At 42.4% G+C, this 16,940-nt stretch overlaps 1 protein-coding gene across 2 annotated transcripts in view; it reads right to left on the bottom strand.

The window, feature by feature from the left end:
- Positions 1-10,664: 10,664 nt before the first annotated feature.
- Positions 10,665-16,940, bottom strand: part of FBXO28 (F-box protein 28) — a 428,974-nt gene continuing 422,698 nt past the window's right edge. For both annotated transcript variants that reach the window (XM_044058740.1, XM_044058730.1), the window contains exon 5: positions 10,665-12,017. In XM_044058740.1, the coding sequence (XP_043914675.1) occupies positions 11,626-12,017 (392 nt within the window). In that variant the 3' untranslated portion in view covers positions 10,665-11,625. The remainder of the gene's footprint in view (positions 12,018-16,940) is intronic.

Here is a 16,940-nt window from a genome sequence, read left to right as displayed (position 1 = left end):
ATTCCAAAGGTCCAAAGTCATTCTGCATAGGGGGTATGAATGAGTGCCTCCCTGTTTGTTGATGTACCACATGATGTGGTGTTGTCTGTCCTTATCATCAAATGGCCTTCTTTGAGGAATGGTCTGAATTTTTGGATTGCCAGTTTTACTGCCAGCATTTCTTTTTGGTTTATGTGCAGGTGCAGCTGGTCTTGAATCCACAATCCTTGTATGCATTTGTCCAGCATGTGCGCCCCCCATCCTAGGTCTGAGGTGTCCGTTGTGATGGTTTGGCTTGCTCGAAAGTTGTGGAAGGGTAAGCCTGGGTTTGACTGGCATGCTTGAGCCCACCATAGAAACTCCTGTTTTAGGCATGGGATTAGTGGGATTTCTGTTTCTAAGCTGTGCCTGTGTTGAGACCATAAATTCTTTAGGTACCACTGTAGCTTTCTCATATGCAGTCTGGCATGTGGGACCATGATTATGCATGATGCCATGAAGCCCAAGGCCTGCAGAACTTTTCTTGCTGTTAGTTTGTTCTGCTTTGTTAATGCCAAGAAGTAAAGAGGGAGTTTTTTGTTTTTCTGCAGTTAGGAATGCCATTTGTTTTACTGTGTCCAATTCCGCGCCCAAGAATGTTCTTGTTTGGGATGGTATCAGCCTTGACTTTTGTAAATTGACTGTGTATCCCAGGGCTTGTAGCAAGTAAATGACCCTTTGTAAATCTGTTGTCAGCTTGCTTTTGTTGTCCGCTTGTAACAGGCAGTCGTCCAGGTATGGATAAATTTGGATTCCCTGTAGTCTGCAGTGGACGATTACTGATGCCAGGCATTTTGTGAATACTCTGGGCGCAGTAGATAAGCCAAAGGGCAATGCTGAGAATTGATAATGCTCTGATCCTGCAAGAAATCTGAGGTATCTTCTGCAATTTGGTCGAATGGGGACGTGCAGGTATGCCTCCTTGAGATCTAGAGTTACCAGCCAACACTCCTTGCCCAGCATGGGAAGAAGTTGCTGTAGGGTCAGCATTTTGAATTTTGGGACAATGATGTATGTGTTTAAGACGGACAGGTCGAGAATACGTCTCCAACTTTTCTCTTTTCTTGGTACTAGGAAGAGTCTGGAGTAGAATCCTTTGCCTTGTTTTGTTATTGGTACTCTTTCCACAGCTCTCATCTTTGCTAATTTCGCTATCTGCTGTAGAGCTTCTGTTTTTTGATTTGGAGGTAGGTTTGGCATTCCTCTTTTTACTGGTAAGGTGTGGAAGTGGAACCGGTAGCCTTGGTCTATGGTTTGCAAAATCCACTTGTCTTTTGTGATATAGTGCCAATTTTTCGAAAATAAGGCTAACTTTCCGCCTAAAGGTGCTGCTATTTGCTCCCTGGTAGGCGGTGTCAGGGTCAAGTCACTGTGATTGTCCTGTTGCAGTGGCAGTGGTTGTGTCTGTGCCTCGGTTATTGCCTTGCCACTGTCGTCCTCTGTAGGCACCTCCTCTGGATTGATTTCTGCCTCTAGAGCGTCTATTCCTGCCCCTTTGTGATTTTGTGGAGTCTGGAAAGCACCAATTTTTGGCAGGCCAATTCCTGCTAAACCTTGGGGGCGGAACCTGTAAGAAATCTTTAACTGTTTGTACAGATTTTGTCTTTTTTTCCATTTTCTTCATGACTTGCTGGGCAGGTGTACCAAATAGACTGGCCTTATCCATAGGAGCATCTAACAGCTTTGCTTTAACATGATCCGGTAAGACCTGTTCTTTCAACCATGCATGCCTTCTTATCACTGTGCCAGTCATGGCTGATCTAAATGAAGCCTCCAGTGCATCATAGCCACATTTTAAGGAATAGTTACTAACCTGTTGGATGTTATTCACCATTTCTAATACATATTTCTTATCTAAGAATTCATCAGAGGACAGTTTTTTAGTTAACTGATCAAGCATAAACTCTTGGTATTGGATCATATGAAACTGACAGTTTAAAGCTCTAGCTGAGAGAGTAGCAGAGGTGTAAACTTTTTTCCCCCATCTCTCTAAGGACCTGGATTCCCTTTCAGAAGGAATAGGGTTTTTTGCTGAGGTCGAGGCTACTGCCTTAGGCCCCTGGGATATAGTTTCGGGATCTGCAAGTGGGGCCTTGTATAGGTGGTGATGAGTGTCTGGCACCCTGTAAAATCTATCTGGTTTGGCAGGGGCTGGAGGTAAAGAATCAGGAGCAGTGCAAACATCATTAAATGCATCATCCACAACAGGCAGTACAGGAGGTATAGCTAAGGGCCTATGTTGTGGTAAGTGCAGAAAAGTCCTAAGCTTTTTCTTGAATCTGAGAAATCTTGTCCCTGCCATTGGAATTGTTCTCTCATGGCATGTAAGGTTTCCCCAAAGGAAAATTCCTCTGGTGGAGAGGCAGCTGGAATGGATTCTTCAGCATCGGAATCTTCATAAGTAGAAAAAGGAGCCTCTGGCTGGTCTGTAATGTCTGAGTCATCCGCAGAATCATCAGAGGACACTGGCTCGGGGGGCTCTGCTCTAGGTCTCTTTTCTGGGGGCTGAGAGGCCCTGTCTGGGTGAGATTGGGATCCTCTAATTAAGGATATTAAATCCTCTGCCAGAGTAAGCATTTGTGAACTTGAAGTGGGCCTGTGTGAGGGGGGGCTTAACAGGCACTGATTTAACAGATTTGGCTGCTTTAGCCCTGGCAAAGGCCTTAATAGACATGGCTGCAGGAGGCCTAGCAGCACCACGTGCTGGGGTAGAGACATCCAAAGGGATGGTGTCTGATAAATCACTAGGAACCACAATTGTAGGCAAAATTTCTGAGGCCGATTCAACTAAGGTAGCAGGAGCCTCAGTAGTAGTCATGGATTCGGCTGAAGATTGACCGGTTTTCTCAGTTTCGGCCGAAACCGAGACACTCGCGGCTTGCTTAACCGTGGTTTCGGCCGAAACCGCAGACCGCGAGTGTCGGTCTTTTTCTTTGTGTTTTTTAACAATTTGGGTAGTCAGAGGATCCGACGGCATAATGTACGCAAAATCTGAGCCGAAAAACTGTTCAGCAAACTCCGACCGACGCCTAAGCGTTCGTCGGTTGAAGGAAGCACAGGCCGAACAGGCTGCTACGTCGTGGTCTGGGCCTAAGCAAGGCAGACAGTAAGAGTGGAAATCTTTATGCGGTATTTGTTTCCCACAAGTTAAACAGTTATTGACTTTTTCTGACATCAGCTGAGGCAAGAAAGAGTCCCCAACGGGGTACTTAGCTTTTAGAAGTCTTCGAAGTAGTATTCGGTAGTAGTAATCTCTGGATCTGACCGACCGGCACTTGCGAACAGCTTCTGCTTCGGGCGCCACGCGGCAAGAAAGACTGAGGAAAATGGCGTCGGCTGATGCCTTTATACCCGAAGACCAGCAGAGATGACGTCGGGTGAAGTGCGACATCAGCCGAAGCCGGACCCAGACTTTGGAATCCGGCCGACCGAAGGGCTGCCTGACGACAGGACAACCCATTTGTTATGACTGCAGATGCATCCATGAAGGACATCTTGTGATGATTACCCTTGGCAAGATGCAGAAGGAGGAACCAATGCTGTCTGGGCCAAAAGGGAGCCACCAGCAAGATTTGAGAGCATCCTGTCTTAACTTGAACATGACTTTTCATTATGAGAGGAAGGGAGGGAAGGCATAAAGAAACATCCCCTTCCAAGAAAAAGAGATAGCATCCACCTTCCAGACCAGACAGCATGGGACTCTGGCACAAAATAGAGTAAGTTGTCTATTTAGAGAGGAGGCAAATAGTTCTACTTGAGGAGTACCCCACTGGTGGACAATGCCCAGAAACACATCCCTGTGAGACATCCACTTGTGGGACAGTGTTATGTACCTGCTCAGAGCATCTGCCATTATGTTGTGATCTGTGGGAATGTAAACTGCCTGAATGGTCACCTGATACTGGATAGCCAGTTCCCAAACCTGAAGGGTTAACCTGCAGAGGAGATAAGACCTTTCCCCCTTGCTAGCTGACATACCACATCACTGCTGTATTGCCTGTAAGAATTTTGAGGGGCCCTGGAAGAAAAAAGGGAATGAAAAGTCTGTGGTCCTTCTTTTATCGAAGCAACCAAAGGCTCTGAACCTTCAGAGGACAGAAGAAAGCCCATGCCATGTCCAAGGCATCTGTGAAACATTCCTGAGAAGAAAAAACATGGTTAAAAAGGAAGCCCTAGGCTGAGAAACAACTGATGAATGCACCACTGAAGTTCTAGCTTGAGGCATGGAAGTGAGTGGTTAGAAAATCTGAAGAATGAGAATGTTGAAGCCAAACTGACTTTAGAAACCACTGAAGCTTTCTCATGTGGCGCTTGGCCAGAGGGAGCATAGGAATGGTGGAAGCCATGAAACCCAGTGCTCTCAAAAATTCCCTGGCTGTGATTGAGGACAGAGGAAGAAGGGAAACAAAGAAAACAATGAGAGTTAAGGCCTTGGGAGGATTCAGGAATGCCAACATTGGAACAGTCTGGATCCTGCACCCCAGAAATGCATGATTCTGAGAAGTCAGGAATTACTTCTGGAAATGTACAGTAAACACCAGATTTTGCAAGAAAGAAATGGTAAAGTTTAGATGCTGAAGTAGAATCTCTTGGGAGGAGGCCTGAATAAGAAGGTCATCCAGGTGGGGAAAGACCTGTATCCCCCTTAGCCTGTAGACTGCAATCACAGAAGTGAGGTATCTGGTGAACACCCTTGAAGCAGTACAGAGGCCAAAGGACAAAGCAGAAAACTGCAACTGCCAAGAAGCAAGAGAGAAATGCAAAACTTTCCTGAAAAGGGGATGAAGAGGAATGTGTAGATAAGCACCCTTGAGATCCCGGAAAAAAAGAAAAGCCTGAGGAAGTAGCAGAGGAAACAGGGTTTGAAGGGATAGCATCTGAAAGGAAGGGGCCTTCACAAAAGGTGTTCAGAGGAAGAAGATCCAGAATGGGTGTCCAGCTGCCTTCTTTCCTGGGTACTAGGAACATTCTGGAGTAAAACCCCTTCCCCCTCTGAGGAGTTGGAACTTCTTGAATTGTTCCTCGAGTCAATAGGCCCTGAAGCACCTCAGAAAAAAGGGCAGTTGTCCCTGAGGGAGCTGAGGAATGCTCAAAAAGGGGGGAAGGGGCTTCCATACTATGTAATAACCCTGACAAATTATGGAAAGAACCCAGGAGTCTTGGGTGACTTTTACCCAAAAAGGAAGAGATAGAGAAAGATGCAGAGAAATAGGAATGTGACTAAGAGGAACAGGATAGTCAGGCAGCAGCTGGTTTATCAGGAAAAGGAGACTTCTGGGGAGGAGGAGTTTGGGTAGCCTTAGCAAGAGGTGCCCTTCAACTACTCTTTTTACCTTTGAGGGAGGGCAATACTGTCTATGAACAAAGGCAGGCTTGTTAGGATAACTCCTCTGAGACTTGGGCATAGGGGAAATAAAAATATGCTTCAGCTCCTTTAAGACACTGCCCCTTTCTTGCAAGGACTTAAAAGCTCTGCAGTAGCAGCACTAAACAAACGCTTATTATCCATCAGTTTAGCCTTGATAGCATCAGACAAGAGTGTGAGGTCTGAGCCAGGAATACCTCCTCAAAACAGATCCAAAAGCAGCAGCCCTAGATAAAGCATCCACTGCATCACAGCTGCACTTAATAGAATTACGAGCCACCTGGGAGAATTTCCCAAGCAAAGCAAGAGCAGAGGCCTTCCTCTAAGAATCAGGGAGATCAGATATAGCCTGACAGGCTTGAGAGAGAAGAGCCAAAACATTCCTAGTCATGTGTGCCTGATAGTTAACAGCTCTAAAGCTAGGGTAGCAGAAGTATACACCTTCTTACCTATTCTCTCCATGGTTCTGCTATCCTTATCAGATGGCTGCAATTTAGTGGAAGGCAACAATTTGGAAGACTTATCAGAAGCCACAGACACCACAGAGGGATCAGCTGGAGGACACTTAAAAAGAAACTTGCAATGATCAGGCACTTTATAAAACCTATTAGGTTTTTTGGGAGTGAGGGGTTGGTTGTCAGAAGCCTGGGAAGCAGTGGAAGAAGTATCCAGCAAGGCTGCAAGAACAGGGGAACAGCAGACTGTTGAGGAGACTCCAGTTGTAGAAGCTCATAGTAGCTCTTTTGGACATCAGACACCTGAGAACAGTTCCATTTGAAAATTTCAATCATTCTGGAAACAGTATCACCAAATAAAATCTCCTCAAAAGGAGAGCCAGGACTGATGGACTCTTTCCTCAGAACCATAATCAAGTGGAAAAGGAATCTGTGAGGAATAAGTCAAGGACTCAGTCAGAATCAGCATCCTCCTCTTCAGAAGAATCCTGCTCTCTAGGTCTCTTAAGTGGGGTAGAAGACCACGGGGAAGCACTCACAGAAACACCATGTGGAGGCTTGAGAGCCATACGGTCACTGAACAGGCCTTGAGTGAAGTTTTGCCATTCACTAAGAGGGTCTTTGGGAGCAGGTGAAATAGGTTTTGTTTTCTGCTTCATTTTTTAATGGTACATCAGCCTTGAAGAGTTTAGGAGGCTCTGACTCCTGACAACACTCAATAATGGTAGTTGGAACCTTTTCCCTAACTAAAATTTGAGGAACACCCATAGGCCTTTCTGTAATAACCATCAGAAGTTCTCCCTGTACATCCAAGGCTGATGTCTGCAAAACTTCCATGGATGTGTGTGTTGTTGGATCCATTCCAGCCTCCAAAGCGGTCATGGCAGAGGAATCAGAGACAGAAACTGGATGATGCTTCAGGCTTTCACCAGCATCAAGAGAGACGTCTGGTGGAGAAGGTACAGCCAACGAATCACACTGGACCTTCTTGGCTTTTTTCATTGCAGATTGCTGGCCCTCAGAACAGGAAATCCTTCCAAGGTATCCTTAGCCAACAATTTAAGTCGTTGGTTCTCAAGGTAAATCCCGAAAGAAGAAAGCCAACTCCACAAAGTCTTAGGGACAAAGAACCGACAAATCTCACAAGACATGTTGTACAGGAAGGGCCTAAATAGAACAAACACTGCTTGTGATGATCTTTATGGGGAATCTGTTTCCTGCACTGGCATTTCCCATTTCTGGATGACATGAAACCCAACAACCAGAAACAAGGCAAACATAAGATAATAAAATCAAAAACTGCAAAGGGGCACTTACCTGAATGTGGTAGAAACCAGCAGATGAACAAGTGCTCAGATCGACAATCGAAGATGGCATTTGGACTAGTGGCAAAAAAGTTCTGAAGATGGTACATCTGGACATCACCTTTATGCCCTATGCTGCACACAGGGAGCATACTTGTGACATACAGCACATCCCTTACAACCAAACAGAGTTGGTATGCTGACCAGATGTCAGGCTGCCCTTGCCTGGAAATCCCTACTGTAAAGAATACTACAACAGTGACATGGAAGGACATTGCCTGGATACAAAGGTCATCCAGATATTGGAAAATTTGTATTCCCTGGGTTCTGTAAAAGGTAATGGCTAGGGAGCAGTAGATAAACTGAACAGTAAAGCAGAGGACTGAAACTGTGATGAAAAAGGAGAGAACCTGAGGAATTTTCTGCAGGTGGGATGAATGGGGATATATGCATCCTTCAAGTCTAGGGAAACTAGAAAGGCTTGGCATAAGATAAGAAGGAAGTAGATTTTGCAGGGAAAGCATCTTGAAAAGATGGTTCCTCCAGAAAAAATGTTGACGTGGAACAAGTCCAGAATGATCTCAAAGCACCACATTTTCTGGGTCCAGAAAAGGTCTTTAATAAAAGCTTTTTCCTAGGTGTTGGTGGGGCACTGGTTTTATGGTGCCTTTATTGAGGAGGCCCTACAGGGGGGTGGAAAAATGTGAACTTGATTAGAGAGGGCAAGGGAAGTTCCTCTCAATAATAATTCCCTTCAAGACCTTATCAAACTGAGTTGAATGGTGGATAATAGCCACTCATCTGTAGTGATGAATTCCTGAGCTGGAAGGGACTAAGTTGGTCTTTTTGACAATTTAATTCCTGGACTGAGAAGGAAGGGAGGCGGCAGCAAATAGGCAGATGGTGACTTGTCTGGAAAGGGAGGTTTCCAGATACGGAATCTCTGTAAGAGTTGTCATGAATTTTTATCCTGTGCTGTTTCCTGCCCTTCTGATAGGGCTTTTGATCTCTGCAGACAAAGGAAGTGGGCTTAGCAGGCTTAGTTCTTTGATACCCAAGTACTGACATGAGAAAAATCCATTTGAAGTCCTGCATCATTTTAGTTTTCTCTAACAAAGTCCTGAAATGTTCTGCTGCAGGGGATCCAAATAAGAGTTCCCTGTGAATGGGGGGACAAGAGCTTAGCCTTAACATCCTTGGGGAAGGACTGTAGGGGGAAGCCAAGCAAATCATCTAATAAAAGATCCAGTAGCAGCAGCTCTGGAAGAAACCTCTGCAGCATCATAGGTACATTTAGTGGAGTGCCTTGCAACCTGTGTAACGTGTCCAAGCATATAAATCACTTGTTGCTTAATGTCAGAGGGCTCAAGATCAGTCATGGGGGCTCAAGGCTAGTCATGGCCCTATTTAACTCCCCAAAAGTGGACAAGAGGCATTTTGTCATTTGAGTTTGGTAATGTAAGGCCCTAAAGACTAGAGTGACAGAGGGATAAATCTGACCATACCTGTCCATAGCCCTACTACCTCTGCCAGAAGGTACAACATTAGCTGCTGGTAGAAGCTTAGTAGATTCATCAGTGGAAACCATAAAAACAAAAGGACCAACTTCAAGGTTTTTGTACAGAAACTAGGTTAGGTACCTAAAAAAGCCTATTAGGCTTACTGGGAGTTAGGGAGTGGAAATCTGGAGAATTATAAGTGGATGCAAATGCATCCAGGAAGGGTTCCAAGACTCGAGGGACAAGAGAAGGCACAGGAGTCCCCACCTCTGAGAAATTATAGTAACTTTTCTGTATGCAAGTCACCCTGGATCAGATTCAGCCTCCTTTGAGGAGGAATCATTTGATTTCTTACAAGGGGAGTGAGGAAGTGAAGGAGCAGAAAGGAATTAAATAGGTTTAAAAGACAAGATGACCACGTATAGGTCCTGTGAGAAATCAACCCATACCTTTCTTGAGATGTCTGAGTAGGAGAAACTTTTTTTTTGTCTTTTATTCTTAGAGGTGACATCAGACCTAACAAAGTATGGTGGGTAGGAACCCTGGAGAACCTTGATCAAAGTGTCAGTCACCTCTTCACTAACAAGGATTTAGGAATATGCTCAGGTCCCTCTGAAATAATCACCTTTGGTTCCCCTTCTCAACTACATTAGAAAGATCAGTCTTGTCAGACATGCGAGAATCACTCTACATACCGATCTTCTGGGGATATGTAGTAATGGATGTCCGAGAAAGAGTTGGACAGACCGCAGATGCCTGCAGCATCTCAACTGGTGCTTCTTAATTAGACTGGAAAGCAGAAGGTTCAGGCTTAGTTTTCTTGAACTACTTTTTAGGTGGAAGCAAGATGGCCATGGCTGACAGTTCCAACATTTTGGATTGCATGAGGCACTTCCGACACTGGGTCTTTAAGTATGTATTTAAAGAAGAAAGTAGAGTATGGATGTTTTTTGTAACAAACAATAGGCAGTTCTGACAGTCTCTGTAATTTCCTTAGACAAAATAAACACTGGGAGTGGAGGTCCTTATAAGGTGCCTGCCTACCACACTCACACTTCCCTCTCTCAGCTGAGATTAACAAATCTTATTTTAAGAAAAACACAAGAAAAAGGAGGTTCCCTAATGAGGCACTTATCTGAATAAGTGTAGGCAATGGTAGCAGCCAACAACACAGTGAACAGACCAAAGAGAGTGATGATCCTGTGTTCGGACTGGAAGAAAGATAGCCACAGAATCTTAAGCTCCTACATCCGTACCTCTACACTCATTGGTTTAGGTTATTCACTGGAAGTACAAGTGTATAGTAGGTTTTGGGCTTTGGTACACTTGTCAGACATCAGTTTACCTTGGCAATAAAAACCCATCAGTATTGGGATACTGTAACAGTAGTACAATGAGGGACATAATTTTTTTCTTTAAAATGGACATTTTCTACTCTATCAAATGTTCCGTCACATCACTTGGTTATTGCTATTGATGGAGTATTTAAAAGTGTTTTGCAAGGCATATATGCATATGGATCATAAACAGGTACCTGCAAATAGTTTTGCGCTTTTTCTTACTAAAATGCCACTAATACATCCGAAAATAACATTGTAAACACTTAGCACAGAAACATTTTTAACAGATTTGCTTTTTTTGATGGGTAAGCAAAATACTAAAAATACAAAAACAAATGAAACATTCCAGTCATATTGTGGAAAAAAACATGAACAAGTTAAGGGACTGCTGCTTTTATGTTATTTTGAATTTAAGCAACAGACTACAATGGTGGTGTCACAAAGTGGGTCTTGATGAATCCTGACAATGACCCGCTGTACACCTATGCATGCAACTTCAATATCATTATGGTATAATCTGCTAAATCTTTCTATACCAAAAAATATATTGTATCAACCATATGAAACATTCTGTAATGTGTTAAAAGTATATATGGTCCAATAAATACAATTTCATTTACTGCTCCATAAATATACAACAGCACATTTTGTATACTTATATACATTAATAAATATAGGCTGTATACATTAACTGTCCTTTTTATTCAGATCACTCTGGAATCCAGTATGAAACTTAACTGCTAGGGGGTATGAAATGATTTGCTCTGGTAGTAATGAGCTTAAAACATTAAGTGATTAAATTACCCTCTCTAACTACCCTGCATTTGTAACAGTGAAGTTCTGATTTACTGTACCTTACAGTTTTTGGACAACTTAGTTTTGCAATGCAAATATTCATAATATCTTGTTGACATTACAATCATACTGTAGTCACCCTACATAATACAATAAAAATTTCACTGCCACATGTTATGTACTTAAGGTTTAAAAATGAAAAAAAAAGCTGCTTCACAGCTCAGTGCAAGCAACAGAACCAATTTAAAATAATAATAACAACAACAATAATAATAAAACGGTAACTATGCATACAACAAGTACAAAAAAAACCTAATGTTATGCTTTCTCTCTTCTCTATAAGCCTTCTTGGGGGTGGGGCGCACTGCCAACTACATCATTATACTGCACATAGGATAAATGACATACTAAATGATTTAAATAAATGTGTGCACTAGAAAAAAATAGGACATCCATTCATTTCCTATACGTCATATGTTTTAAATGTGGTTTAATGCTAAATTTCTTATTGAGCCTTAATCATCTGCCAAGTTTGTCCTGAGGAATCCTATACAGAGGAAGGAAACCCTTATCACTTATTCCACACTTGTTTATGTTTAGCTGCTGCCGCTTTACATTTAAAAAATATACTGGCAAACATTCAACAAAACTGAGATGTGACAAACATGACTGGGTAAATGAAGTGTCTGATTCTGGACAGCAGTCCATCATTCCAGTAAGAAGTTTTGAGTATAATGGTTTTATACTGAGGTCTCATCGGAAAACATTAGTAAAATTTGACATACATCCTTAAAAAATGCTAGTCTCATTTAATGAATTAAGGTATCAGTCTAAGCGGATACAGTCAAGTTACTTTTTTGATCGTATGCGTTTAGGTGGTTGAGGACAGTCTGTAATATCTGTCAACTTCCTACGTTTCCCTGGAGTCTCTTGAGCTGAGCTAGCAGCAGAGGAAGGACTTTCTACAGCACTGTCCACCACTTCACGCAGCCTTCGTTCCAGTTCAGCAAGCCGCATATTCTGTTCTCCTATAATTTGTGTCTGTTCTAACAGTTTCTGATCTTGATCCTGAAGATGCTTCTGCTGTTCTTGTAGCTTAGTACGGAGCTCTGTCACTTCACGCCGTAGGGCTTGTACAATAGCACCAGTTGCTCTGAACTGCTGCAGGAGCTTTGTCACTTCTTCTCTTGAAGGGCTCTGTTTGGAGAAGAGCTGCATTGTTGAAAGTGCTGTTGATGGACCTGATATATATAAAAAAAAAAAAAAAAAAAAAAAAGTGCCTTAGCCCTTTTTATATTTGCAATTTTGTTTAACATCAGCTTGTATAACTACACACTATTTTTGTTGAAATTCATACAAGTAAAAATACCCTTTCTCAGGAACATCCTGCAGCATACTTTTCATTACAACAATAACAGAGAGAAAGTAGGCGAATTGTGCTTATCTGTACATTTCATACCAACTTGTCTGAAGTTACACTGGTTTAAGCTTTCTGCAAACAATGAAGTGGCATGGGTTGGGGTGGTGTGACGGCTGATGAGAGTCATTCAAAGGATATAAACACAGTCTGATGGAAATATTTTCTACCAGCTATGCAGCCCTACTTTAATTTGATCTTCCATGTTGCCAGTGCTGGTGCCCTTAGCAGAATGGTCACTATCAATGGAAGATGTGAGTAACGACATCGGATGGGGGTCACTGCTGACGGAAAATTTCCCAGAGTACTGACACTAAACGATGAAGCATTTCCTTATTCATGGATGCAGTTTCTTAACACTTTACCCCAATTATGTTTGCGTATCTTAAAGAAGAATTACAAACAAAAATGTCATCTACTTCTTCAGGCTACAACTATATGCACAACAAAAGATGTCTCCATTAAGCTAGATCTGGTGCAGGGACTTCGTAGCACCAGCAGCATGTAATTCATACCAGTCAATTGACTTCTAATCCCAGTTACAACAGCAAATTATTTTCTTAACTTCTTTCATAACATCAGACTTTCGAAAAGGCTTGCATAGTATCATTCATATAATAAAAAAGATACTCTGATATCAAATCATGTGTGATGTAATTCAGTGCATTAACAACTAAAGTAACTGAAAAGTAAACTTGTTTCAGCCAACCTGTCCTGTCCAATGGAATAAATGATCAGAATGCAAGATAAAAACAAAATTAAATACTACTCCTGCTTTACGATTTCTAGAGAGATGTGTCCTGCCTACAGGCATGCCATATAGCCTACCAATTCTCTTCGAGACTGTAGGCTGTGAGTTTAAGGCTATCCATGCTGTAAAGCCAATGCTAAGCATCATCACAAATCTCCCCCCATTTCCTACATGGGGTCAAGGTGTTGTGTGACTTGTCATCCCTCTCTATTCAGTGACATTCTCCTAACTTCTTCAACACTTATTCCTGAATATCGCAGATCTTCTCACACATAATCCATCCGCCTCTTTGCAGGACACCCTGGTTTCCTCTTGCTTTCTTCCTGTCTGTTCCAAATCTTCGTCACCAGATTTGTTTTCTGCTTTCCTACACATGTGCCCAAACCACTAATTGGCTTCTGCTGTTATGGCCTCATTTCTTCATCTGTTCCATGGTGTGTATTCTACCACCTGTCTCAAGCATTTCATCTCCATCACCTACAACTTCCTCAACTGCTCTGCCTTTACTATCCAGGTTTCTGTACCATACAGCAGTACTGGTTGTACCAATGTTTTGTGCACCTTACTTTTCAGTTTTTTGGCATTCTTCTGTTATATTCTATCCCTGACACTCTGTGCTAGTTGGCTGTAGCCCCTCTAATTCCAACTTGGCTTCCTCATTCAGACTGCCTTTTTCTCAATCGCCCCCCTCCCCCAGGATATTTGAGGCTATTAACCTGTTCCACTGTTATTCCTTCTATCTCAATTGTCTGCTTCTTCTGACTTCCCTCATTTGCTGCCATTACACCCATCTTATCTGTACTCAGTTTCATCCCATTCAGTTTTGCATTCCATTCCCATATCCTTTGCTGAAGTTCTAGCTCAGAGTCTGCCTGCAATGCCACATCATCTGCATACAGCAACTTTGTTGACCTGTCCCCTCTGACCTGTTTGCTAATATAGTTTATCACCAGTATGAACAGCGGTGGGATCAGAGCTAAACCCTGATGCACACTCTGTCCCACTGGGAACACCTCTGTAAGTCCAAATACTGTTCATACTTGAGTCATTAGGTTCTTGTACACAGCTTGCACTAATTCTACCAATGTTTCTGGGACTTTGAATCATTGCAGGACTGCCCAAATCAGCTTTTTTGGTACCTTGTCATATGCTTTTTCCAAGTCTAGGAATGCCCAGTTGGACTCTTTCCTCATTTCTAGCTTCTTCTCAAGTATCTGTCTCACTGCAAACATTGGGTCAGTTGTTCTACATCCTGATCTTAATCCGAACTGCTTAACTCCCATTTTTCTTTCTACTACTTGGCATATTCATTTATCAAATCACCCTCTCCAGGAATTTCATGCAGTGTGATAGGAATCTAATATCTCGGTATTGCCCCCTTTGCTCTTGAACAATGTAACTAGTATGCTTATTCTCCAGTCATCTGGGATATGCCTTTTTCTCCAAATTGCTATGAGTACCCTCATGAGCCATTTCTCCCCTATCTCACCCAACATATCAATTCCCACCAATATGGACTCAGGCAGTCCCTAGATCCTTTTTTGCCTGTCCAGTTATGTACATTTAGGTCACTCATTATCAACACCAGCTCATGTTGTCCTGTTTCATCTAGTAGGTCCTGTAACTGCTGTCTGAATGTACTCTTTTCCCTGACTACCACAAGCCTGCTGTGGAGCATAGGCTGAGATTATGAATACTGCTCTATCTTTACACTGGACTCTGATGACATTCCTCCCTGTCTTTTGAAGCCTCTCTCTCACCACAATTCCCACACCATTTCTAGCCTGCCCTCCTCCTGAGCTGTAGACTGTGGATCCCAAGCCAAGTGGCTTTGCTACACTGCTCTTCTACCTTGTCTCCTGGACACACAAGATGTCCAGCCTCCTCCTTACCATCATGTCATCCACTTCTAAGCCTTGTCCTGTCAGTGAACCTATAGTGAGTGTGGCAATTCTTAGTTCATGTTTGGCAGGTTGATTGGTTTTACATTCATCTTTTGCCCAACAGAGTATCCCAGACAACCCAAGCTAGGCAATTACACACCGGCCAGCCAGAAGATTATTGCCACAGGGCTGCTTGGCTTTATGGTGGGCACACACTGACCAATAGGGGGCATACACCTCTCCCACCATTAGCATGGGTCCCTGGTGTAATTTGGAACAGGCCAGGTCCTCAAACCACTTATCACTGGCAAATACCCATGCCCATTTTGGCAACATTAGTCAACACGACCAGATCACTGATGAGCGGCTAGCTTTACCACTGTGCTCTAAGCAGCTGCAGTCCATGTTGTTGTGAGCTCCCATGTTATGGTCCAATTGGCTTGTGTGATGTCATAAAGTTTTTAATACTTAAAAGGAAGTGATCTTTTAGTCAATGACTCTGATGAAGCCTGGGATGTGCAGGTGAAAGTGCTTAGTCGTTTTTGGTGGAATAAAGCAGTGTTTCCTACATCATCGTTGTGGTGTGCTCTACATTTTTATTTTGGTTAATCTAAACAAAATACCCCACCTGCTTGTCATCTATGTTAGAGAGGGATGAGCGAAATGGTGTCAGAAGTGGGATGTCTAAAAGGACTTGAGACCAGAATGGAATCCAAATTCTTCAGTTTGAGATCAAGAAGCACTCAGAAACTGGAGGAATATGCAGCAGTGAATCATCCCTACTGTACGTATACTTTTCAAAACAGGACAGAAACGAATTTCAGATGTTAAAACTTGCTCAGCATGATTTCTTATTTGCAAAATATGAAACAAAGCATACAGAATGCTCTAAATGATATTTGCATAAACGCATATGCCTGATATTGATAAAAATATTTGAATTACTATGGAAAATGTTTGAAATAAAGTCCAAATTGCATAAAAAGAATAAAAGAAGAAGAAACTGCATTTTTGCTAAGCACATACTTTTCATATTAGTCAGAGACATCCAAGTTATCAGAAGTGTATAAAGTGTTCACATTTGTACAGTATTACAGTAAAGTTATTTCGCAAAATACATTACAGAGAACGCTGCACAAAGTACAATATTTTGAAGAGTTTACTGTGCATTTGAATGTTATTACCAGGTCACAGAACAGTTTGTGCATAATTACAAGGGCCATATTTTCACTGTGTTTATGCATACTCTGTGGGCATGGCAGACAGATTTCGAAAACCCAGTGCAATTGTGTTTGACAGTAGTATTGCTGAGAACTGGAGAGTGTTTGAGCAAGAGTATAACATTTTCATACAGGCTGCATTTTCTGATAAAGATGACTGCACAAAGGCATTTACTCTGCTTAATTTAGCTGGGTGATATAACAGCTGAGTCAAGGGAGGATCCTGAGTGCTTAAAACGTAAATTTAAGGAGATGTGTAAAACCCAGACAAATGTTAGTTTGGAAAGGCACTTATATTACACAAGGGATCAAAAAGCCTGGTGAAACTTTTGCAGCACATATAACTGACTTGAGAAACAAGGCTAAAACATGCAGATTTGCTGATTTAAGGGACGAGTTGATAAAGGACAGACTTGTGTGTGGTATAAAAGTTGATGCTGTGAGAAAGATTTTTGTGACAGTGATTTAACTTGAATAAGGCCATTGAGAGTTATTAGACACGTGATCACAGAAAAGCACACAAATATGCTTATAAATGAGAATAGCTCTAGAAAGCAGTGATAAAACTCATGGTTAAAAGAAACAGGCCCATGGCAACTGTAGCCCCTGTAGCACTCACTGGTAAACCCCAAAACTTTGCAGCAAATTCCAGAGTTTGCAAAGTCTCGGTGAAGCATAAGAGTGAGTCAGCAAACACAAAGCATGAGCCCCAACCCAGGTTCATTGCCAGCTGTCATAATTGTGGTGCAAGTCATGAATCTAAAAGGGAAAAAATAGTTAGCTTTTGGTCAGCAATGCCACAAATGCATTAAATGGAATCATTTCAAAAGGTTTTGTAAATCAAAAGGCCCACATCCTTTTATTAAGAGGGAACATTTTAAGAAATGAGTTGA

The sequence above is a fragment of the Protopterus annectens genome, chromosome 1.part2 (genome assembly GCF_019279795.1).
Source record: "Protopterus annectens isolate FY-2018-M chromosome 1.part2, PAN1.0, whole genome shotgun sequence".
Taxonomy (NCBI): Eukaryota; Metazoa; Chordata; order Ceratodontiformes; family Protopteridae; genus Protopterus; species Protopterus annectens.
This window is presented reverse-complemented; position numbering and strand designations above follow the sequence as displayed.